Here is a 24,148-nt window from a genome sequence, read left to right on the forward strand (position 1 = left end):
ACGTCACACACGCAGCGTTCGTGCCGGGGAAGCGGCGGCCGCGGCCTGAGGAGCGCGGGTGAGGAACGGAGCGGGACGGGAGCGGGAACCGGGAACCGGGAACCGGGAACGGGGGAAGGAACGAGGCTGCTGCCCCCGGGGGTTGAGATTCTGGTCTAGGAACTGCTCCTTTCCCTTTGGGGGAGGGAGGGGTGAGGGGGCTGAGGCGCTGGTTGTGCCCGCAGGTGGGCCCGGCCTTTGAGGAGCTGCGTGTGGTAACGGGAAGGCGGAGCCGATGTCTTTTCTTGTAAGTAAACCCGAACGGATTAGGGTGAGTGTTGAACCTTTTCAGTTTCCCTCGCTGCCGGGTGAACCTTGAGTTTGTGCAGAGGAAAGGGGGGAAAAAAAAAAAAAATTAACCGGGCTCGATGCTAATTAAAGCGAATTAAAGCGAATTACTGAAGTATTTCCTGCTCGCACACCTCCCTCCCCTTCGTGTGCGGTGCGAGGGGGCGTAATGGGTTTTTTTTTTAAAGAAAAAGTGGAGTAATATTGATTATTTCCCCCTCTTTGGATGGGGTTAGAGCTTCCCCGCCCCCCCCCCCCCCCCCAGGTTCTGGTTGGGGTTTTGGTCCTGAACTTTGGGAGGAGGGAAGGGAAAGGAAAGGAAAAAGGAAAGGAAAGGGAAAGGGAAGGAAAAAGGAGAGGGGAAAGGGAAAAAGGGAAGGAAAGGAAAAAGGGAAGGAAAGGAAAAAGGAAAAAGTAAGGGAAAAGGAAAGGAAAAAGGGAAGGGAAGGAAAAAGGGAAGGAAAAGGAAAGGAAAAAGGAAAGGAAAAAGGGAAGGAAAGGGAAAGGAAAAAGGAAAGGAAAGGGAAAAAGGGAAGGAAAGGAAAAAGGAAAGGGAAAAAGGGAAGGAAAGGAAAAAGGAAAAAGTAAGGAAAAAGGGAAGGGAAGGAAAAAGGGAAGGAAAGGGAAAGGAAAAAGGGAAGGAAATGGAAAGGAAAAAGGAAAGGAAAGGGAAAAAGGGAAGGAAAGGAAAAAGGAAAAAGCAAGGAAAAAGGAAAGGAAGGGAAAGGGAAGGAAAGGAGAAAGGAAAGGGAAAAGGGAAAGGGAAGGAAAGGGAAAGGAAAGGAAAAAGGAAAGGAAAGGGAAAAAGGGAAGGAAAGGGAAAAAGGAAAGGAAAGGGAAAGGAAAGGAAAGGAAAAAGGGAAGGAAAGGAATCCTGCTCTGGACTGGATGAGCCCTCCAGGCCCCTTCCAGCCCCTGCCCTCCTGTGCAATCTGCATTTCATGGGGAAGTTTCATGTGAGAAAATCACTTTTAGTGCCTTTAAAAGGCATCCGAGTTTTGAGGCACCTGGAGACTCCTTGGTGCTTGCAAAAACAGCAGCTCTTTTGTTTTACTGAGCAGACAGATTCTAACATAGGAGTGTTTCTGATTAATTAATTAACACTCTGCAAGCCTAAAATTCCAAATTCTGTTGGTGGGCTCCATGTGCCTGAATAGAGATTTTTTTTTTCCTTGAATCCCAGGGTGGGATAAAATGGTTCAAATGTTTCTCTGCACAACCTGCTGAATGTCAAGCATGAATTCTGGATGAGAACAACAGCTTTGAAATATTTATTACTCTAATTTTGCATCCAGTCAATAGCTGCATAGCCACAATATTGAAGTTATTTGAGATATCACCTCATTTTAATACCTGAGGCTGCTTTTTTTTTTTTTTTTTTTTGCTTTAACACCCAAAAACCAACTTCTGTTTGCCTGTAGGAGGGAGCTGTTGCATGTTTAATTTGCTTTGTGCATGTATAAAGGTTCTTGCTGGAATGATTTTAAATAATTTTAAGTGATGATTTTAAATGATGATTTTAAATTATTTAAATGATGATTCTAAATTATTTTAAATAATTTTAATGATGATTTTAAATGATGATTTTAAATTATTTTAAATGATAATTTTAAATTATGATTTTAAATGATTTTAAATTATGATTTTAAATGATGATTTTAAATGATTATTTTAAATGATTTTAAATGATAATTTTAAATTATGATTTTAAATTATTTTAAATTATTTTAAATGATGATCTTAGATGATCTTAAATGATGATTTTAAATGATGATTTTAAATGTTTAAGTGATAATTTTAAATTATGATTTTAAATGATTTTAAATGATGATTTTAAATGATGATTTTAAATGATGATTTTAAATGATGATTTTAAATGATGATTTTAAATTATTTTAAATTATTTTAAATGATTTAAAAACTTTGAAGATGGGGAAAGCAGCAGCACCCATGAGGTTGTTGGGTCAAGCAGGGAATATCCTTGGCTGTGCCTCTGATGTTGCAGCTTTCAGACCACAGGAAAATCCTTGAAATGTTAAAATTCTCTTTTTTTTTTTTTTTTTTTACCTTTGGGGAGGGGAAGAAACTTGTCTCTAGGTGCAGTAATTAATTATCTGGGGGATTATTTTTTTTTTTTTCAGAGGTGGGTGTCTGAGAAGTTCATTGTTGAGGGCTTAAGAGAGTTTGAATTATTTGGAGGTAAGTTTTCCTCTCATTGGATTAATTCTGTTTTAAAGGTTTTCTTTTAGCTGCAAGGGCTGTTAATTTGGGTGTAAAGATGTATCTTAACAGTAAACAACAAAAATACCTGTTTTTAGCACCAAATCACCAAATTCCAGCTGCCTAACCATGGAAAAGTTTACACAGAAATGTCCAAGATCTACGAAATTATTGAGAAATAATTTCATGTTAATAGCAGACCCTGCATTATGTATTTTTTTTTTGTTTTGTTTTGTTTTCCTGTGCTAAAGATTGATTTGGGGGATTGGGGAAGTTAATTAGAATTTTTTGAGGAAAAATGGATTTTGGAATTCTGCTGCTAGCTCAGATTCCTTCCATTTCTGCTTTGTCCAAAATTGCCCCCAGGGCTGCAGAGCTCCCAGCAGTGACATGGAAGGGGATCAGAGCTGCCAGGTGGAGACTATTTGAGCAAATATGTCATTTTTTAGGTGTAATTTTTAAAACCAGTCACATTTATGCTGAATAAATGACCAGCAGCACTGTTTTATTCTTTTATATTCCCAGATTTGTGCAGTTTGATGATTTTTGCTGCGGCCTTTGTGTAAATGAAATCTTTTGGCCTAAAAAAAAAAAAAAAAAAATACTGTGTTTATTTGGTATCCAGGGGTGTCAGGAAGGGTTATTGACAGTTTTCCATCTCTATTTTTAATGGGTGTTTGTTGAACACAACATGGTGAACAATTAATTTCTTTACTCCAGAGCAGCCTCCGGGTGACTCTCGGAGAAAAGTAAGTGGCTTTTGCAGGCTGTGGTGCTGTGGTTCATTGCATGGAGGTTATTCCTTGTGGAAGTTTTGATTTTTTTTTTCCTTTTTCTCTGAGTTCTTTTCATCTCTCTATTTACTTCTACAAGTGTGGAAACAGGTTTCACCCTGGAGGGGAGAATTTGGTGTGTGGTTTTCAGACTGGATGTCACAAGGGAAAAACTTCTGGATTTGGATCTCTGGCCTCCCCCCAACCCCCAAGGGTTTATTTTGGTGGAGATGACTTAGATTTGATTCTTCAGAGATGCTGCTCACTTAGAACTCTCTCCCAGAATAAAAAGCAGAGATAGTTTAAACTTCTGAAAACTAGAACCCCAAATTTTTATGTTAGCTCTTCCTTTCTGATTCCCATTTCTCTTCCCTGTGGAGCAGAGGCTCCCACACCAGCACCAAGTAGTGTGTAATTTTTTTTTTGAGGTGATTTTACCTCCTGTTTGGCCATCTTCAGAGCCAATTCTGTGCTTAGGGGGTTTTGTCTCTTCAAAACTAAAATGACTTTCAGACATGGAATGTCTCTTCAGAAGCACAGAGCCAAAATGGGGTGGTTGAAAACTTCTTTCTGCTTTTTTTTTTTTTTTTCTGCAGGCCCTGTTGGGCACTGCTTGGCCCATAATGAACAATTCTCAGCACAGCTTAGGGTAGGATAAATAAAAAATGGATAAATAATAAATTATTTCCCACCTGCCCACACCATAGTGGAAGATTCCTGGGTGCAGGTGTAATTCCAACTAATTACAAACATCAATTAAGAGTGGTTTTTGATTAGAACTGTGTCAGTTCAAGCTGCTTAGGATTGATTTTTGTGGCAGTGTCTGTAATTCCCTGGCACAAACAAAGCTGAGAACATGAGCTGTATATGAAATATTTGGTATAAATTCACACCTTTTCTAACACTGAGCATTACATGTGCTGGGCTGGAGGCAGATAGAGGTTAATATTTATTTTTACATTAAAAAAAATGCTTACATTTCCCAGCAGGGCTCTAGAGAAAGGTGAATGATTTGGGGAGAAGGATGGGATGGAAATTTTTGTTGCTTATGTGAGCTGAGGGACTGAGGAGGTGGAGAGGAAGAACAAACCCAGCATTCCCTCTTGTTTGGCAAATGCAGATCCTGATCCTGATCTGGCAAATCACAGAACTGATTTCCTTATGGCATTTAGATTAATTTCCTGAAATTTATCTCCAGTTCAAATCAGACCAAGAAGCTGGAAGGCTGGGTCATGGCATAAAACTGAGCACTTGGGACTTCATTTTGCTGCTGCTTTTGACCACACACCAAAAGTTGTCCTGTGTGAAACCCCTGAGGAGCTTTTTGTCAGTACTTCATAAATGACATTTCAGTTTAACTTTTTTTTTTTATTATTATTTAAAACTCTTGTGTGATGATGATGATGATGATAAATTTCTGGTAGAGCTCCTTGTGCATTCCCTCAGTTACTGATCACTGCTAACATGAAGAGAGGTGAGTGAAAACCTCTGATGAACTGGCAGACTTTTAAAAATTTTAAAATTCACAGTGTTTTTTCCCATTACTGTGGAAACAGCTTACACCATTAATAAGATTAATATTTTTTTTTTTAATTATTTAATTTTTTTTTTGCATCTGTTTTTGTTGGCTTATGCTCTGTCTGGAGTGGACTTGATTAAAACCAAACCACTTACATATTGCTCAGTGTTTCACCATTGCTGCTTCCCAGAGCCTCCTGCTTTCATTTCCTTGCTGGTGCCTTTCTGCTTCAGAGGTTTCCATCTGCCTGTGTGCCTCTCTCCTGGCAATCCTGCTGCTGACAGGACTCTGGGAAACTGCTGGAAGAAGTCAGGAATGAGAGATTTGGGATTAGAATTGACAGGGATCTGGAACAGGAGTTTGAAAGCACAAAGGGAAAGTTGCTGAAAGGACCAGTACAGGAGTCAGGTAAAGGATTTGTGACTGCAGAGATCTCAGGGCTTGTTGGAGCTGAAATTTCCCCATAGCACAGGTCACAAATCTCAAGTTTGTGAGACTGAAAAATAAATCTATTTCAGAGGCAGGCAGAGAGGCAAAATGTGCAGTGTTCAGAGGCAGCTGAGAAGGTGGAACTTGGGAATGTGACTGCTAATTTAGTCCCTAAGAGCCAGAGGGGATTTATGGCAAATTTATGGCCATGCTCCTTGCACTCCATTTACCTTGGGCTGAGTGTAGAGCAGCAAGTTCCTTGTTTTCCAGCTGTCACTGTGATGTTTCCAGCTTTCAGTGATGGGGAAAAAAAAGAATATTTGCTGCCACTCTTAAGAAATTGCAGGAGCCTTTTCTGCTTCATGTACCATGAGGAAAGGTCTGGTAAAAAGGGCATTTGCAATTGTGGAAGAATGAGGTGGAAAAAATGAGCTGAAGTTCCAAATGTCAGGAGGAGTTAATGTGCTGCAAGCTGGAGGTGACTAAATCTGATCTGAGACACCAAATAAATTTGGTTCCCCATAAAATGCTCTCCTGCTGACCTTGGAAATCAGAGGGGGGTTGGGAGGGAACTTGGAAGAACATTGAAATTTCTCCTGCAAAATCCTGCTTGGAAGGGGAAATCAAGCAGACAGCTTTGTGCCAGATCTAGAGAAGAAAAGCTGACAGGTTTGGGAGTGCTGCTTCCTTCCCCCTGAGGTGTGTGGGCTTTTTCTTTTTGATTTATTTTTTTTTTTCCCCCTTCTATAAGCACTAATGCTTTGCAGTTAAGTTTTTGCTTTCATTTGGAGCTTCTCTTTCCATGCAGGTCTGATTTTCATCTCTTGGGCAAGGTTGGTTCATCACTTTGACCATTCAGCTGCACTGGTTTTGTCACAGAGAGGCAGCTGGAAGCCAGGAATTCCCAGCACCAGACAGGAAAGCTGCCAGCCACAGGGTAGAAAAATCCATAAAAATCAGCTTTGCTTTGGTGGCCTTTGCTCAGGCAACAGGATGGTGGCACAGGAGTTTGTAATTAATGGGAGGAAGGTAGTGGCTGTAAAGCAGTGCTTCAGCTCTCTTGGAGAAACTGAGTTTATCCAAAAATTCCCCCAAAAATTAGAGTTTATTGTGGTGCTCACCTACCTGCTCAGGTGATGTTTTTTAAACACAGATTTCTGGATCCTCTGCAATGAGGCATCTCCTGTAGATCAATTGATAAATAACAACTTGAACAGCAGTTAAATTATTTCTATATTCAGTACTGCCTTAATTATTCTGAGATGTGTGATAACAGAAGGAACAGGTGACTTTGAAGCACATGATTTTTATTCCTTTTTTTTTTTTTCCCCAGACAAATGAGGCGAGCTCCGAGTCGATAGCTTCTTCCCCTAAAAGGGACACCATGAGCAACTTCCTGCCAGACAGCAGCTGCTATGAGTTGCTCACTATCATAGGTAACCCCACAAGTGGCTGGTCTTGGGTTCTTAACTTATTTTTGACACTGGATACCTGTCCTCTGTGATTTTTTTTAAGATCACTTTAAAAAAGAGATGTCAATCTTAAAGGCTTTCAGCTGAAAGGGAGGTGGGGTGAGTTAATGATGCTGAGTGTGAAGGACAAAGCAGCCTCAAATCTTTCCTTGTCCTTGGTGGGGCTGTGATTTATTTTATTTCTTCCTCAGTTCTGAACTTGAAAGACAGGATAATACTGACCAGGAGGGTCTCTCAGTGGGATCCATGCCAAGGAAGGTGATCTCTGGTGGAACAATCACTTCCTTTTGCAGGGCCAAAAATAATTTCAGTAAATGAGTGTAAAGATTATTTAAAGGTCAAGGACTGAAGGAATTCTCCAGAAGTCCTGCTGAAGCTTTAATAATTTGTCTTTCAGGCAGAGGCTTTGAAGACTTGATGGTTGTGAACCTGGCCAGGTACAAACCCACAGGAGAATATGTCACAGTCAGAAGAGTGAACTTGGAGGCCTGCACCAATGAGATGGTCACCTTCCTGCAGGTAAAATCCCCTAATTCTCTAATGGAAGTTTAGGAGAGGACAGACAGCAAGAAAGGTGTTTATCAACACTGTGCTTGTATTGCTTCATTTACTAAATTGAATCAAAATATATTTTTTATTTTATTTTAGGGGGAACTTCATGTTTCCAAGCTCTTCAACCACCCTAATATTGTGCCATACAAAGCAACTTTTATAGCTGACAATGAGCTGTGGGTAGTGACATCTTTCATGGCCTATGGTAAGTGGAGAGAGAACCTTTGACCATCATAATCTGTGAAATTAAAGAGGTGAAGAAGTATCCTTGGTGGGTTTTTTTTCCTGCCCAATTAAGGGGTGTTCTGTTTCTTTTTAGGTTCTGCAAAAGATTTAATCTGCACCCATTTTATGGATGGGATGAGTGAACTGGCCATTGCATACATCCTCCAAGGTGTATTGAAAGCACTTGACTACATCCACCACATGGGCTATGTACACAGGTAGGAAAAAACCAAACAAAATGATCCATTTCCTGCTGGGGGAAGTTCTGAGAAATACTTGCCCAGGTGGCCAAGAAGGCCAATGGCATCCTGGGCTGGCTCAGGAACAGCGTGGCCAGCAGGTCCAGGGAAGGGATTCTGCCCCTGTGCTCAGCCCTGGGGAGGCCACAGCTTGAGTCCTGTGTCCAGTTCTGGGCCCCTCAGCTCAGGAAGGAGATTGAGGTGCTGGAGCAGGTCCAGAGAAGAGCAAGGAGGCTGGGAAGGGATCCAGCACAAGTCCTGTGAGGAAGGGCTGAGGGAGCTGGGGGTGTTGAGGCTGGAGAAGAGGAGGCTCAGGGGAGACCTCATCACTCTCTACAACTCCCTGAAAGGAGGTTGGAGCCAGGGGGGGGTTGGGCTCTTTTCCCAGGCAACTCTCAGCAAGACAAGAGGGCACAAGAGGTCTCAAGTTGTGCCAGGGGAGGTTTAGGTTGGACATGAGAAAGAATTTCTTTCTGGAGAGGGTGCTCAGGCATTGGAATGGGCTGCCCAGGGAAGGGGTGGATTCTCCATCCCTGGAGATATTTCCAAAGAGCCTGGATGTGGCACTCAGTGCCATGGGCTGGGAACTGCAGTGGGAGTGGATCAAGGGTTGGACTTGATGAGCTCTGAGGTCCCTTCCAACACTGGAAAAGAACTCCTTAGAGGCCAGAGCCCCTGATGAGTTTTCCTTTTTGCAGGAGTGTTAAAGCCAGCCATATCCTCATCTCTGTGGATGGGAAGGTTTTCCTCTCTGGCCTGAGAAGCAACCTCAGTATGATCAACCATGGGCAGAGACTCAAAGTTGTTCATGACTTTCCCAAATACAGCATCAAAGTCCTGCCTTGGCTCAGCCCTGAAGTGTTACAGCAGGTGTGTTTAAAATTATTTATTAAGTTTTTAGGGAGAATTGTTACCTGTCAGATTTTCTGAGTTCTTTTGGCACGTTTGAGGGGTGGGCCATAACACCTCTACCCCATAACACCTCTCTTCTCTCTTTTTTTTTTTTTTTTTTTCTATCTTTTTAACCATAAAAACAGTGACCTCTAGCTAGAGGAAACCTCTGTTCCTGTTGAATCTTACAGCATTGTCTTTTCTTTCCCTCCAGAGGAAGGTGTGGAAAAAGGGAGAGGCTAAAATAAACAGATTTGGGGTGGGCACAGGGCATGTGGGTACAATTTGGAGAATGGGTGGGTAAAATAGGGGATGAAAACCTCCCCTGTTTGAGGTTTTAGGTGCTAAAACAAGCCTGGAGCCTGACTGGTGGTGGTGCTGTGGGTAGGGTGAGGGCCAGGAGTAGTTTTCAGTGGCCACTCCTGGGAGCCAGGTCCTGTTTATTTGGAATTTTTGAGCCCAAAAATGGAAGAGCCACCTGATCTGTTAAACTAAAAAGTTTTCTTTGAGGTGCCTGTAGAGATTTCTCCTGTTAGCAAAGTGTTACATTAGATGCTCTTCCTCCTAGCAAGCTGATGAAATAAATACTCCCCTTAATTGTGGGTTTTGACAAAAAAAAAAAAAAACAACCCAAACACCACAATGAACCAGTAGATCTGTGAGCTGCACCCTTTCTGCTCTCATCATGTGGGTTTTGCTGCACATCAAATCCTGGGTATTTTTCCCTGCATTCTTTTTCAAGTCCAGAAGACTGATTTTTCTTTTTATCTAGAATCTCCAGGGTTATGATGCAAAGTCTGACATTTACAGTGTGGGGATCACTGCCTGTGAGCTGGCAAATGGACACGTCCCTTTTAAAGATATGCCTTCCACCCAGGTGAGGTTTAAAAAAGCTTCTTTTTTTATCCTTTTGAAGATGGAAGGTTGCCATCCCTCCCCCAGCAGTCAAATCTTCCCTCTTTTCCTGTGGCTGATGTTGCTGCTGCCCCTTTGTTTTTTTTCCAGATGCTCTTGGAAAAGCTGAATGGAACTGTTCCCTGCCTGCTGGACACCACCACAATTCCTGCTGATGAGCTGACCATGAAAACCTCCCGTTCAGGTGCTAATTATGGGATGAGTGAGAGCATGGCCATCAGCAACGTGAGGGCAGCCAATGGGGAGCCAACCCTCCATCCTTATCTCCGGACCTTTTCCACCTATTTCCATAATTTTGTGGAGCAGTGTCTCCAGAGGAACCCTGACTTCAGGTAAAGCCAGGGAAAAGCTGCTCTTCACAGCCCTGCACCTCAAACCCAGCCAGCAGAGCTTACTCAAAGCTTTCTTGGCAAGAGTGGATTGGAGCCTGTGCTCCTTACATGGGGAGGAGCAACCCAAGGATGTAAAACCAGAAAAGTGGTACCAATTTGAGCACTTTTTTTAGAAGAGAGCCTGAGGAGCTACTGTGCAACCTTTTTTTTTTGGGTAGTGCTGCCTGGCAGGAAGATAAACTGAACAGCTTGACTTGCAGAGTGTGTTTACCCTGTTTCTGCTCCCTGTCAGAGTGTGTTTACCCTGTTTCCATCCCCAGGATGGGGCAGAAAATGCTTGGAAGTGATCAGAAGTGTAGTGAGGTTGTCCTTAGCCATGACAACCACTTCTGGTACACCAGACTGCTCAGGAACTTTGTCTGATCCAAATGGTGGGGTGTGCAGTAGCTTGTGCAGGTTACTGTGCAACCTTTTTTCTGGGGTAGTGCTGCCTGGCAGGAAGAGAAACTGAACAGCTTGACTTCCAGGTCCCTGTCAGAGTGTGTTTACCCTGTTTCCAACCCCAGGATGGGGCAGAAAATTCTTGGAAGTGATCAGAAGTGTAGTGAGGTTGTCCTTAGCCATGACAACCACTTCTGGTACACCAGACTGCTCAGGAGCTTCCTCTTAACCACATGGTGGGGTGTGCAGTGCTGTAGCTTGTGCAGGTTACTGTGCAACTTTTATTTGGGGTAGTGCTGTCTGGCAGGAAGATAAACTGAACAGCTTGACTTTCTGCTCCCTGTCAGAGTGTGTTTACCCTGTTTCCATCCCCAAGAGTGATTGTTCAGCCAGCAGAAAATGCTTGGAAGTGATCAAAACTGTAGTGAGGTTGTCTGTAGCTATGACAACCATTTCTGGTACACCAGACTGCTCAGGAACTTTGATCCAAAGGGTGGGGTGTGCAGTGCTGTAGCTTGTGCAGGTTACTGTGCAACCTTTTTTTTTGGGTAGTGCTGCCTGGCAGGAAGAGAAACTGAACAGCTTGACTTGCAGAGTGTGTTTACCCTGTTTCTGCTCCCTGTCAGAGTGTGTTTACCCTGTTTCCATCCCCAGGACGGGGCAGAAAATGCTTGGAAGTGATCAAAACTGTAGTGAGGTTGTCTGTAGCCATGACAACCACTTCTGGTACACCAGACTGCTCAGGAGCTTTGTCTGATCCAAATGGTGGGGTGTGCAGTGCTGTAGCTTTTGCAGGTTACTGTGCAACCTTTATTTGGGGTAGTGCTGCCTGGCAGGAAGAGAAACTGAACAGCTTGACTTGCAGAGTGTGTTTACCCTGTTTCTGCTCCCTGTCAGAGTGTGTTTACCCTGTTTCCAACCCCAGGATGGGGCAGAAAATTCTTGGAAGTGATCAAAACTGTAGTAAGTTATGTTCAGTTTTGAACAGCTTGACTTCCAGGTCCCTGTCAGAGTGTGTTTACCCTGTTTCCATCCCCAAGAGTGGTTGTTCAGCCAGCAGAAAATGCTTGGAAGTGATCAAATCTGTAGTGAGGTTGTAGCCATGACAACCACTTCTGGTACACCAGACTGCTCAGGAGCTTCCTCTTAACCACATGGTGGGGTGTGCAGTGCTGTAGCTTGTGCAGGTTGCTGTGCAACCTTTTTTTTTTTGGGGTAGTGCTGCCTGGCAGGAAGAGAAACTGAACAGCTTGACTTGCAGAGTGTGTTTACCCTGTTTCCATCCCCAGGATGGGGCAGAAAATGCTTGGAAGTGATCAAAACTGTAGTGAGTTATGTTCAGTTTTGAACAGCTTGACTTCCAGGTCCCTGTCAGAGTATGTTTACCCTGTTTCCATCCCCAAGAGTGGTTGTTCAGCCAGCAGAAAATGCTTGGAAGTGATCAGAAGTGTAGTGAGGTTGTCTGTAGCCATGACAACCACTTCTGGTACACCAGACTGCTCAGGAACTTTGTCTGATCCAAATGGTGGGGTGTGCAGTAGCTTGTGCAGGTTACTGTGCAACCTTTTTTTTTTTGGGTAGTGCTGCCTGGCAGGAAGAGAAACTGAACAGCTTGACTTGCAGAGTGTGTTTACCCTGTTTCCATCCCCAGGATGGGGCAGAAAATTCTTGGAAGTGATCAAAACTGTAGTGAGGTTGTCTGTAGCCATGACAACCATTTCTGGTACACCAGACTGCTCAGGAGCTTCCTCTTAACCACATGGTGGGGTGTGCAGTGCTGTAGCTTTTGCAGGTTACTGTGCAACCTTTTTTTTTGGGTAGTGCTGTCTGGCAGGAAGAGAAACTGAACAGCTTGACTTCCAGGTCCCTGTCAGAGTGTGTTTACCCTGTTTCTGCTCCCTGTCAGAGTGTGTTTACCCTGTTTCCATCCCCAGGATGGGGCAGAAAATGCTTGGAAGTGATCAAAACTGTAGTGAGTTATGTTCAGTTTTGAACAGCTTGACTTCCAGGTCCCTGTCAGAGTGTGTTTACCCTGATTCCATCCCCAAGAGTGGTTGTTCAGCCAGCAGAAAATGCTTGGAAGTGATCAAAACTGTAGTGAAGTTGTCTGTAGCCATGACAACCATTTCTAGTACACCAGACTGCTCAGGAACTTTGTCTGATCCAAATGGTGGGGTGTGCAGTGCTGTAGCTTGTGCAGGTTACTGTGCAACCTTTTTTCTGGGGTAGTGCTGCCTGGCAGGAAGAGAAACTGAACAGCTTGACTTGCAGAGTGTGTTTACCCTGTTTCCAACCCCAGGATGGGGCAGAAAATTCTTGGAAGTGATCAAAACTGTAGTGAGGTTGTCTGTAGCCATGACAACCACTTCTAGTACACCAGACTGCTCAGGAGCTTCCTCTTAACCACATGGTGGGGTGTGCAGTAGCTTGTGCACAGCTGTAGCTTGTGCAGTGGAGCTGTTTGCCTCAACTGTCACCTGAGCACCTGGGAAGGGAGATGCTCTGCAGGTGAGACAGAAGCAGGGAGGAATTTCATCTTTTTTTCTTCCACCACCTGACGTGAAACTCGCGTGACGTGGATTCAGGGTTGGATTTGATGATCTCAGGGGTTCTTTCCAACCTGGCTGATTCTGTGATTCTGTTTTCTTGTGTGCTTAACTTCATTTTCATTTCCTTCCCCAGGCCAAGTGCAGGCACTCTGCTCAATCATCCCTTTTTCAAGCAGGTAAGGAGCTCATTTCCTCTAAACCTCACAGCGGCTGCTCCGTAGCTGTTTTCTCCCTGTTTTACTGAACCTGAGGGTGGGAAAATCAGGTTGAGGGATTTTCTGTGATCCAGCAGGATGAAGTGAGTTGGGTGAATCATTTTAAGTGCAGCTCAGGGATCCTCCTGTGCCCTCCAGGACCTGAGTTCTCTCCTCTCTGTGCAGATCAAACGCCGCGCGTCCGAAGCGCTCCCGGAGCTCCTGCGTCCCGTCACCCCCATCACCAATTTTGAAGGAACACAGCCCCAGGATCCCAGTGGAATTTTTGGGCTGGTGTCAAACCTGGAGCAGTTGGATGTGGATGACTGGGAATTCTAGAGAAAAAAAAAACAAAAAAACCAACCCAGGGATGATAGCTGGTTCTGGAGGAGCTTTCCGGGCGTTGTAATTTATTGGTTCTGTTCATAAAAGGTGATGAATGTTACAGAAGAGTTTACAGCTCCTTGGGAAGGAATTTCAGCTGCCTGTTTACTTCAGAAGTAGCCTGGAAACAAAAAGGTCAGGCTGGGGAAGGGATCAACCCCAAGGAATTGTGGAGTATTCCAGATATTGTGGTGCCCAGAGCCCCAGTCCTTGCAGCTCAGCACTGGCAGATCACTCGAAGGGGTTGAGTGAGTCTCTTTTAGTCTCTATTTATGTTTTTTCTAAAAATCACTGGCTTCATCATATCACAGGTGAGGGCTGCATGTCCCTACCCTCTTTGGTTCTTTCTCTTTTAAGGGTGCCTTAGAGTTAAGGGGAGGCAGGCAGCTCTTAGTTTTGGGCATTCTTTTAGTCACATTACTGTTACAGCATTGCCACTGGCTAAGTTTTGAGGGTGGGAGGGAAAAAAAAAAAAAAGCAGAAAAAAGGGATTATGTTCTTTAATCCCTGTTTTGTGATGGAAAATGGGAGATCAAAGACAACCTGACTCCATTCCAGGCCCACTGGCTGCAATTGGCATTCCTCTGCAGCACTGCATTCTTCTTTTTTAGTTCTGGGGAGAACTGAGGAGGTTTCTTGATGCTGAATGCTCCAGGTCAGACAGGGCATTCCAGCCTCTCTCACCACAGCAAGCAGGAATGCCTGTGCCCTCTGCCAGCTTCTTTCTCCCCACAGCAGCTCTGGCTGGGCTGGTTTCACAGCATGTCACACTCACACCAGCATCCTCTCAGTGATTTATCCTGCCACGGAGGAAAACTCTGGTGATTTTCAGCCTAAATCCTCTCCCTGATGACTCCTTTGAGCATCATGCACAGAATTGACCTCCAAGCTTTCCATCACCATTGCTGTTCTGCCTTCCCTGACAGGTAAAAGTTGGTTTTTCTCCTGGCTTCCTGATTCATAGCTGTGTGACTCTGCCCTGCTGCTGTGGCAGCTCCGTGGTTTTTGTGTTTTGGAGATGGATTTAAGGCTTTTAGTTTCACCTTTCCAAGGACTGTGGGTGCTGGAGGGCTCCAGGGAAGCACTGAGAATCCAGTCCTGTAGGCAGAGGTGATGGGAGGAGTGGTGCTGGCAACAGGTCCTCGTGTTTATAAACTTTACTTGAACCCAGAGAAAGTTTGTTACTCTAGTTTTTTGCCAAAACAAATAAAATATTTCTTAAGTTGGTTGTTTTTTGGTTGGTTTCTTTCAAAGTCTGCTGTTTCTGCAAGGTGATGGAGTGGTGATGCAGCCTGCCTGGGCACCCTTACTCTTTTCCTTCCTTTTCCTCAGCTCACCACAGCTGCAGCTGCCTTCATGTCTCAAAAAATAAAGCAAGAAGCTGCAAAAAAAACCCCAATCTGCTCTTTCCTAAAAGTTTCAGTCAAACACAGGAGTGTTTGTAAGGGCAGGCTCCAGCAGGGATCAGGTTTGGGGCCAGATTCAATTTTATTATGGAATGTTTTATTTTCCTAACTTTTTAGGGAGGCTGCAGCTTGTGAAAATCCTTACCCCTCTCCCCCAAGCCTGGACAGGGACTGAGCTGCTCAGCACAAACTTTTAGGACTTTAATAGTGGTTTGGATATTTTTCCTCACATGGAGGGATGAGGCAGGAGGTGCAGCCCTCTAAACCTCTCTTAAATTCAAGGAACCAAGAGCCAGGCAGAAAAGTCAGAAGGGAATCACTGAGCTCTCCTCAATCACAAAAAATTGCAGCCCTCCAGCTTGCTTTCCCCAGAATTTGCATTTTTAGGAGGAACTGAATGCCAAGCTGAGCTGCCTCATCCCTTTTCCTGCTTTCACCATGATAATTTCACTCCATAAACTTGGAGACAGCTTGATGCTTACACTGCAGGAGGAAGCAAGCAGGATCAGGGCTAAATTAGGAGTGAAACAACAACACTTGGGTCAAAAAAAAAATCCCAAACCAAAATGTTATGAAGGGACTGGGCTGGGTTTTCAGCACCTCCTTCCCCAGGAACACCTGGGGTGGCTCTGGCAGTGTGGTGGGAGCAGAGCTCAGCCACAACTTGTGCCTCCTCTTACCTGTTCTGTCTGGTGCCTCCAGAGAGCAGCAACCAAGAGCCCAGCAGTCAGGGCACTGTGTACTAACTGCTCTGAAGTGGTTTTTTTGGGTTTTGGTTTTTTTTCTCTCCCATGAAATCTTTATTCAGCAAGATACAAAACAGCTGCTCTGCTAGTGTGGATCCTCTGCGTGGTCTGAGTGCTGCTGCTCTTCTTCCTTCTCCTCCTCCTCCTCCTCCTCTTCCTCCCCTTTGTGTTTTTCCAATTTTGCCATGAGCTCTGAAAAGCAGGAAAAGGCAGGATGAGACCCCAGGGCTTCTCCCTCACCCAAACCAGGCCCACCACAAAATCCAGGCCCCTTGTCTTGCCTCCACACAGACTCAGCTTGGAGCTGCCACCATTTGCTGAGCCAAGGGGCATCAGTTGTTGTGTTAAGAGCCACAAAATCCCTTCAGTTTGTCACAAAAAGCTTCCAAAGGAGTGGAGGTGTTTGTTTTCCAGGTGACTCCTTTGCTTGTCCACAAGGGAGAAGCAGATGAGCAGGGGGCTGGAGCACCTCTGCTAAAGATGTGCTGAGAGAGTTGGGGCTGTTCAGCCCTGGAGAAGAGAAGGCTCTGAAGCCTAAAATCCTAGAACTGGGTGGGTTGGAAGGGACCTCAGAGCTCCTCAAGTCCAACCCTTGCTCCACTCCCACTGCAGTTCCCAGCCCATGGCACTGAGTGCCACATCCAGGCTCTTTTGAAATATCTCCAGGGATGGAGAATCCACCCCTTCCCTGGGCAGCCCATTCCAATGGCTGAGCACCCTCTCCAGAAAGAAATTCTTTCTAATGTCCAACCTAAACCTCCCCTGGCACAACTTGAGACCTCTTGTGCCCTCTTGTCTTGCTGAGAGTTGCCTGGGAAAAGAGCCCAACCCCCCCCTGGCTCCAACCTCCTTTCAGGGAGTTGGAGAGAGTGATGAGGTCTCCCCTGAGCCTCCTCTTCTCCAGCCTCAACACCCCCAGCTCCCTCAGCCCTTCCTCACAGGACTTGTGCTGGATCCCTTCCCAGCCTCCTTGCTCTTCTCTGGACCTGCTCCAGCACCTCAATCTCCTTCCTGAGCTGAGGGGCCCAGAACTGGACACAGGACCCAAGCAGTTGCCTGGGAAAAGAGCCCAACCCCCTCTGGGGGGGCCTTAGAGAACCTTCCAGCCCATGAAGGGGCAACAGGAGGCTGGGGAGGGGCTTTTCAGCAGAGAGAGGAGTGACAGGACAAGGGGTAATGGTTTTAAACTGAAAGGGGATAGATTTAGGTTAGAGATTAGGAAAACATTCTTCATCATGAGAGTGGCAGGGTACTGGAATAGAGAAGTTGTTGATGCCCTTCCTGGGAAGTGCTTAAGGTCAGGCTGGATGAGGCTTTGTGACACCTGGAGATGTCCCTGCCCATGCAGGGGGTTGGATCTCCATGATCTTTAAGGTCCTTTCCAACCCAAACCATTCTCTGATTCTCTGATTGATCAAGGAGAGCATAAACAAGGTGCTGCCTCCCCAGCACATCCCCCACACCCTCCCCAGGGATCCCACTCCCAGTCCCCATCCCAGTTTGGCACCGGTGGAGCTCCCCAGGCTGTAAAAAGTGTCTCAGAACTGCAACGAGCTCCAGCCAAAGGCCATTTCCAGCTCCAAGAAGATCCCTCAGGCCCTTCTGTGTCCTGTGGTGCTCTGGCTGCTCCCCCTGCATCCCTGGGGGGGTCCCTTTACCTTTGGCTGGGTTGAAGACCCCGTTGGTTTGTTTGTCACAGACGTAACAGCGCTGGGATTTGCGGTAGTGCTGGAGGGCACAGCTCTCACAGAAGTAGTGCCTGCACCTGCACGGGGACACAGATCTCACTCCCAAGTCCCCAGGGCTGTTAAACACACCCACTGTGTCCCCAGGAGTTAGGAATGATGGGGCCTACAGCTCCTTGGGGGATGTAAAAAAAACCCAAAACAACAAGTGGCACGCAGAGCTTCCTCTGCAGCGCTGTCCCCGTGGAAAGGGGGTGGCCCAGAGGTGGCCCAGAGCCACCAGGGAGCTTTTCCAGACACCAGGAACCCAGCCAGAAAGTTGGGAAAAGGTGTGTGGTGGCCACAGTGTCCCCAGCCTGCAGCTCAGCCTTGCTGAGTGCTTGGCTCCCCCCCCTTCCTGTTTCTCTGTGCTGCAGCTGCCAAGCAGTGCCCAGGAGTGAAAGATCTCCAAGTTAAGGGGAAAAATGATGTAATGAGGCAGCATCTGGGAATCAAAAAGGTGATTGGACAACAAAGACTTCAGAAACTCTTCCAAGGAGATGCTCCAGATGAGCCACTGGTGCCCCTGTGGGCAGTGTTTGCATTGGGCTTGATACAGAAAGCCTGGGGGACAGCAGAAACTTGGCTCCCCATCCCAAAAAAAAAACCCCAAAACCCCACTTACTTGGTGACCACGGGGTTCTTGAAGGAACTTCTGCAGATGAAGCATTTGAAAGGCATATCCTCCTCATCACTGCTCACCTCGTAGTTTTCCTCATCTGCAGAACAGCAAAAAAACCCCAAAAATCAAAAACTGGAGCAAGGGCAGAGCCCCAACCCTTGTGTGGGGCATGAAAAAAGGAGAGAGCACAGCAGGTGGAACTGAATCTCCAGGGAACAACAGGGCTCTGTCAGCAGCACAGGTGGGACCAAGATATAATTAGGTCTAATAAACCAGGCTGATTGTTGCTCATCTCCCAAGAACAAGTTCTCTTCTACCTCGCCCACTTGCTGCTAAAAAGAGAAATATCCTCCAGCCCCCTCCTTGTTTTTAGGATTTTTTTTTTTTTTTTTGGTTCCAAACCAGCTGCCACCAACCCTTTGGCTCCAACTTCTTCCCCCCCAGCAGTTCACAAGCTCTGGGCTGCAGCTCCCAGCACAGAGTGAGAAATGACACTGTGACACAGCATGGAAGTGTCCTCTGCTAAAGAGCCAGGGGGTAGAATCCCCTCAGTGAATACCTGAGAGCAGCAGATTTGCTCAGTGGTCACTGGCCCCAAGGTTATTAAGGTCTTAAAAGAGGAGGAGGAGGCTCAGGGGGGACCTTATCACTCTCTACAATTACTTGAGGGTCAGGTTCTCCTCCCAGGCAACAAGAGACAGGAGGAGAGGTCATGGCCTGCAGCTGAGCCAGTGTGAGGGGGGAGGTTATAGGCTGGGGCTGATCTCAGGGGGCTTTTCCAGCCTCAATATTTCTGTCCTGCAGCAGGGAGTTCCACAGCTTTGGAATCAAGAGTCCCTTCTGTCTCAGCAACCTTTCAATACCTGAAGGGGGCCTACAAGGAAGCTGGGGTAGGAATTCTTACACAAGTGTGTAGTGAGAGGACAAAGGGAAATGGTCTCAAGTTGAAGAGGAGAGCTTGGGGTTAGGAAAAAAAGGAATTTAGGAGGAATTTAAAAGGAGGAAAAAAAAAAGAATTTAGGAATTAGGAGGAAATTCTTCAAGCTGAGAGTGGTGAGACACTGGCACAGCTTGCCCAAGGAAGTTGTGGATGCTTCCTGGAAGCCTTCAAGGCCAGGTTGGATGGAGCAACCTGGGCTGCTGAGATGATCTTTAAGGTCCCTTCCCACCCAAGGCATTCTATGATTTTACCATTAATTCAACCCCGGGGCCTGCACAGTCAGAGCCAGCAGTTTGTGACCCAATATCCTGCCAGCAGCCTTGCTTTAGGGCCTGGTGAGAGGAGCTGGGAGCCTCATCCCCTGTGAGCTGGGGGAGAGGGGCAGTGCCATACCATGGACTCCATAGCGGCCCTCGTCCAGCTCCCGCTCGATCTGCCACCCGTGCTTGTAGTCTGAGCGGTCGTGGAGGAATTTGCAGCTGTCTGAGGAGCAAAAAAATAAGAAAAAAAGGAAGAATTAACCCAAAGAGCCCAGCTGTTCCCAGGGTTTTGTCCAGCAGCAGCTGAAACCTGATTGTTTCCCCATGGATCTCTGCTGAGGGCTGGCGGGTGACGAGGATCCCGCTCCGTCTGCCGCAGCCACAGCTCCAGCACAGGGGGGGATGTGGAAATCTCATAAGGAGATTCCTCATAAGGAAGAGGAAATCTCATCCCACAGGTGGCCTCAGCAGCCAGGATACCTCTGGGAATGTGGCTCGTGGGACATCCCTTCCAGGCCTCTCAGAACCACTGCTCAGAGGCCATCACCTTCCTTCCAGAAGGGCCAACACAAAGGACACGAAGGCCACACGCAACCCCTGCACCCCTGGGATTCAGTCAGGTGCCCCAAAAATGGGATCACAAACTGGACTGGATCCCCTTCCCACTTGTTCAGCTGCATCCCAGGATCCACTCACCTCCAAAGCCACAGAATCCAGTTTCTTTGTAGTCTTTGCAGATGTCAGGCTGGTAGTCCCACCTCACGGTCGCCCGCAGGTGCTCCGGAGCCCGGATGGGGCCTTTCCTGAAAAGGGGGGGGAAAAAGCTCAAACCTGGGGGCCTGGACACAACCAAGCCCTGGAATTGTTGGAAACTGGGAATAACAGCAAAGTTTAAGCCCTAAGAAGGTGGCTTTGGGGCTGGGGCCTTGGCTTTGGGGCTGGGGCCTGAGTTGTTCTGTTATCCCAGTTCATCCCAGTTCATCCCGGCTCACCTGACCATTCCTGAGGAGGCATTTCCCATGGATGTGTCCTTGGGCTTCACATATTTCTGGTAATTGTTAATACCACGGTAAATTTTATCATCTTCCTTTCCTCTTAGCTCCTAGGAAAGCAAAAAAAAAGCTCAGGAGATCATCTTCCTTTCCTCTCAACTCCCAGGAGAGCAAAAAAAAACCTCAGGAGAACCTCAAGCCACAGATGAGCTTTAAACCTCTCTGATCTCACCCCCAGTTCCAAGATAAAGCCAGAAAATTCCCTGATTTTGCAACTTTTGGCTTCTCAAACTTCCAGGGAGGAAAAGATTCCCACTCTTCCTGGGGTGCAGAAGGGGATGAGTGAAGCTCTGAGCACTGCTAACTCACCTCTTGGATTTTCTGGCTCCGTTCAAAGATGGCCTGGGCATCTTTTTCTTTCTCTGTGTCCAGCTCATACACTGCTGTGGCTCCCATGTCTTCTGGGCCCACAGGTTTCTGAAAAAAAAAAAACCAAACCCAGAAGAATTTGTGACAGCAGTGATGAGAAAACCCCCTCCAGGCCAGCTATGCAGATTTTTCCTCTGAGCTTTTCTTTTAGCAGGCTTGGGATTTGGGTGATTCACAGGCAGAGACTCTTTTGAGTTCCGTGGTTGGTGGTTGGTTCCTTTTTTAATACATATATATATATAAATATGTATAAATATGGGTTTATATATAGGAATAATAGGCTACTTAATCCATTTGACTCTCTGGTGAGCAGAGATGCATGTGCTCTGTGCTTCTGAGGCATGAGGAGAGAGAATTTCCTCCTGTGTTTCCATGTGGTGAATTCCTGGCTGCTTTTTGCTACACAGCGTGGAAGTGCTCAAAACCTCTTCATTTCCCTAATTCCTGTGTCCATTCCTGAGGGGCCACAACAGCCCCATGGGGAGCTCCAGGCTGGGCACAGAGTGGCAGAAAGGGAGCTGGGAGTCTGGATTGCCAGGAAGCTGAAGAGGAGGCAGCAGTGTGCCCAGGTGGCCAAGAAGGCCAATGGCATCCTGGGCTGGCTCAGGAACAGCGTGGCCAGCAGGTCCAGGGAAGGGATTCTGCCCCTGTGCTCAGCCCTGGGGAGGCCACAGCTTGAGTCCTGTGTCCAGTTCTGGGCCCCTCAGCTCAGGAAGGAGATTGAGGTGCTGGAGCAGGTCCAGAGAAGAGCAAGGAGGCTGGGAAGGGATCCAGCACAAGTCCTGTGAGGAAGGGCTGAGGGAGCTGGGGGTGTTGAGGCTGGAGAAGAGGAGGCTCAGGGGAGACCTCATCACTCTCTCCAACTCCCTGAAAGGAGGTTGGAGCCAGGGGGGGGTTGGGCTCTTTTCCCAGGCAACTCTCAGCAAGACAAGAGGGCACAAGAGGTCTCAAGTTGTGCCAGGGGAGGTTTAGGTTGGACATTAGAAAGAATTTCTTTCTGGAGAGGGTGCTCAGCCATTGGAATGGGCTGCCCAGGGAAGGGGTGGATTCTCCATCCCTGGAGATATTTCCAAAGAGCCTGGATGTGGCACTCAGTGCCATGGGCTGGGAACTGCAGTGGGAGTGGATCAAGGGTTGGACTTGATGAGCTCTGAGGTCCCTTCCAACCCAGCCAGTTCTAGGATTCTACCAATACTTCCCACAGAGGCTTAATTTTGACATTACAGCAGTTTCTTTATTCAAAATACAGCCTCATTTCTTGGAATTTATTCAGTTTTAGCTCTTTTTCAAAAAGACAGTCAAGAAATTACTGTGTTGGGTTAACATGAGTCCTGCCCTTAACAACCTCATGGTGTCTCTCCTTGGTCACTGTCCCCATGGAGCAGGGGTCTGTCCTGCTGCCACCATGATTCTCAGTAAAAGTTCATTTTATTCCAAGATAAAGGGGATACAAACTAATATCTCATTACCTGAGGAACAGAATACTCAATCTGGGGATATGTATCCAAGTGGATGATCTGGGATAGTTTCCCAGGAAACCTGGAGAGTTTCCTGGGTGACATGTGGGGCTGGCACAGCTGAGGGCCAGGAGAAAAGAGGCTTTGGAACAAATTTCCTGGTTTTAGATGGAAACCTGCTGGCTACCTGCTTTTAGGTGGCTACCTGCTGAGTTGGGACACAGCAACTATCAGGCAGGATTTGCTTTGCCTCCCACATTCCAGGGAAAATCCTAACCCCCTCCCCCTGAGCTGGATCCAACCCTGTGCCTGCAGGAAACATTTTGTCCTTTATTCCTTGGAATTGTTTCCCAGATCCAAGACTTCAAACATGAGATCACCCCACCAAGAGGCTGAACTTTTGCCACAGCTGTGAGTGGGCTGCATCCCATTTTCCCCCATTTTCCTGGGAATGCAGGGTGGGATGTGGTTCAGATTCCTCTTTAATGGACTGAGCAGACTCCTCCTCTTAGGTTTTATTTATCAGCCCCTCAGTAACAGCTGCCCAGAAACTGGAGAATAATCCCAGCCAGCTCCAACTCAAACCAAACCCAGGTGGAATGATCCCCCCCTTGAGTCCAGTGCTCCCTCTCCTGAAAAAGTTGGGCACATCCAGTGGCATCCTGAGGTTTTCCTTTCCACCTCCAAGAGGGGAATTCCAACCTCTGAGGATGCAGAGGGCATCAGGAGAACAAACCTAGCACAAGGTGCCTGTCTGGTCAGAAGGAAGGGATTGGGAGGAGCATCCACAGGGGGCTGATCCCCCACTCAGAAGCAAAATCTTTCCCTCAGGTGTGGATCTGTCAGACCCCCCCAGAGCCCCCTTCCTGCCCCCTCCTTACCGCAGACCTGGTTGATTTGTAGGTGACTCCAATCTCCTTTGATGGATCCTCCTCATCGCTGCTGCTCAGTGCATAGGAAGCCTTCTCCTTCGTGCATTTCCTGGTCTGAGGGGCAAGAAAACAGAAGGAATGAAGGACGGGAGGCTCCAGCTTCAGCTCCCGGGCTTTGAGCTCTGCTGGATCCTCCTCACCTTCTGGATCATGGGGTTTGGAGCCTCCCGCCGCCGCTCCTTTCGCACCACGGTGCTGCCCTCCTCGCCGCTGCTCTCTGAGGAGGAAAGCCCAGAGGTGAGGATGGACCCGGGGGCAGAACCTGGGCCCGAGTGCAGCTTCTACCAGAACCCCCCAACCCTGGGGAGAGGTGGGGGGACGCCCAGAGGAAGGGAGGCGAGGTCAGGGGGACCCTCGGGAGGGCGATGGGCAGGGCCGGGGAAGAGCCCCTCACATCCCCCACCACACAGATACCGGGGAGAGGGGGCCCTGGAGGCACCAGGCCCTGCCTCGCTTCCCCGGCGTATCGTAAGGGCCTGGCTCCCAGCGCCCTCTCGGGGTTCTCCGCCAGCCCTCACCTTGCTCCTGGTCGCTGCTGGGCCGTTTGCGCCGTCCCCTGCCCGCCGCCAGCCCTCGCTTCTTGAAGACGAAGCTGCACACAGAGCCTTCCTCCGCCATCTTGAGCCTCTCACTACCGCCTGCCCGCCTAGAGCGGCACCGGAGGCGGCCCCGAGCCCCGCAGCGCCCTCTGCCGGGCAGGAAGACCCAGAGCACCTACGGGAGGGAACAGCGCCTCCTTCCGGCGAGGGCAGGCACGGAGGTTCGGGGGGTTCCGGGGAGCTCGGGGGGACCCGGGGGCCTCGGGGGGATTTGGGGGGCTCCGGGGGTTCCCGGGAGCTCGGGGGGGTTCGGGGAGACCGAGGGGGCTCGGGGGGGTTCGGGGACTCCGGGGGTTCGGGGGGCTCCAGGGAGTTCGGTGGGGTTCGGGGGGTTCGGGGGGCTCGGAGGTTCGGGGGGTTCCGGGGAGTTCGGGGGGGCTCAGGGGGTTCTGGGGGATTCCGGAGGGTTCGGGGGGGTCCCAGGGGGTCCCAGCAGCCGAAAGACTCGGGGGACCCCCGGGCCCCCTCCCCCCGGATCCCCCCAAGGCCGGCGCCGGGAGGGTGCGGTGAGGGGCGTGGGTGGCACCTCCCGTCCCCGTCCCCCCCTCCACCTCCTTCCGGGGAACTGTCTCAGGTTGC

General features: G+C 47.8%; 2 protein-coding genes across 6 annotated transcripts; one reads left to right on the forward strand and one right to left on the reverse strand.

The window, feature by feature from the left end:
• Positions 1-155: 155 nt before the first annotated feature.
• Positions 156-14,690, forward strand: STRADA (STE20 related adaptor alpha). Of its 5 annotated transcripts, none has more exons than XM_071728581.1 (12): positions 156-286; positions 2,469-2,526; positions 3,268-3,296; positions 6,602-6,704; positions 7,138-7,259; positions 7,389-7,497; positions 7,612-7,735; positions 8,455-8,626; positions 9,420-9,524; positions 9,653-9,894; positions 13,018-13,060; positions 13,265-14,690. In XM_071728581.1, the coding sequence occupies exons 1-12, from the start codon at positions 275-277 to the stop codon at positions 13,415-13,417; spliced, it is 1,272 nt and encodes a 423-aa protein (XP_071584682.1). In that variant the 5' UTR covers positions 156-274; the 3' UTR covers positions 13,418-14,690. The 5 variants fall into 5 exon arrangements, with proteins under 5 accessions (XP_071584682.1, XP_071584685.1, XP_071584681.1 ...); XM_071728580.1 differs by having other exon boundaries at positions 171-310; XM_071728582.1 differs by lacking the exon at positions 3,268-3,296 and having other exon boundaries at positions 192-286.
• Positions 13,450-23,721, reverse strand: LOC139788541 (E3 ubiquitin-protein ligase RNF113A-like). The gene is made up of 11 exons (XM_071728587.1): positions 23,489-23,721; positions 23,111-23,187; positions 22,920-23,024; positions 20,522-20,629; positions 20,153-20,262; positions 19,857-19,963; positions 19,294-19,383; positions 17,964-18,057; positions 17,273-17,379; positions 15,549-15,806; positions 13,450-15,379 (listed from the first exon to the last, which is right to left on the reverse strand). The coding sequence occupies exons 1-10, from the start codon at positions 23,586-23,588 to the stop codon at positions 15,700-15,702; spliced, it is 1,005 nt and encodes a 334-aa protein (XP_071584688.1). The 5' UTR covers positions 23,589-23,721; the 3' UTR covers positions 13,450-15,379; positions 15,549-15,699.
• Between the last annotated feature and the right edge of the window lie 427 nt (positions 23,722-24,148).

The sequence above is a fragment of the Heliangelus exortis genome, chromosome 29 (genome assembly GCF_036169615.1).
Source record: "Heliangelus exortis chromosome 29, bHelExo1.hap1, whole genome shotgun sequence".
Lineage (NCBI taxonomy): Eukaryota > Metazoa > Chordata > Aves > Apodiformes > Trochilidae > Heliangelus > Heliangelus exortis.

Bases quoted from the DNA above. Each gene is read 5' to 3' on its own strand.
- LOC139788541 (XM_071728587.1), bottom strand. From the start codon at position 23,588: ATGGCGGAGGAAGGCTCTGTGTGCAGCTTCGTCTTCAAGAAGCGAGGG. The intron at 20,630-22,919 runs GTAAGGAGGGGG...TTTTTTTTTCAG, and splicing joins ACAAATCAACCAGGTCTGCG to AAACCTGTGGGCCCAGAAGA. The intron at 17,380-17,963 runs GTAAGTGGGGTT...GTCCCCGTGCAG, and splicing joins AAGAACCCCGTGGTCACCAA to GTGCAGGCACTACTTCTGTG.
- STRADA (XM_071728580.1), top strand. From the start codon at position 275: ATGTCTTTTCTTGTAAGTAAACCCGAACGGATTAGG. The intron at 311-2,468 runs GTGAGTGTTGAA...TTTTTTTTTCAG, and splicing joins GTAAACCCGAACGGATTAGG to AGGTGGGTGTCTGAGAAGTT. The intron at 6,705-7,137 runs GTAACCCCACAA...TTTGTCTTTCAG, and splicing joins TGAGTTGCTCACTATCATAG to GCAGAGGCTTTGAAGACTTG.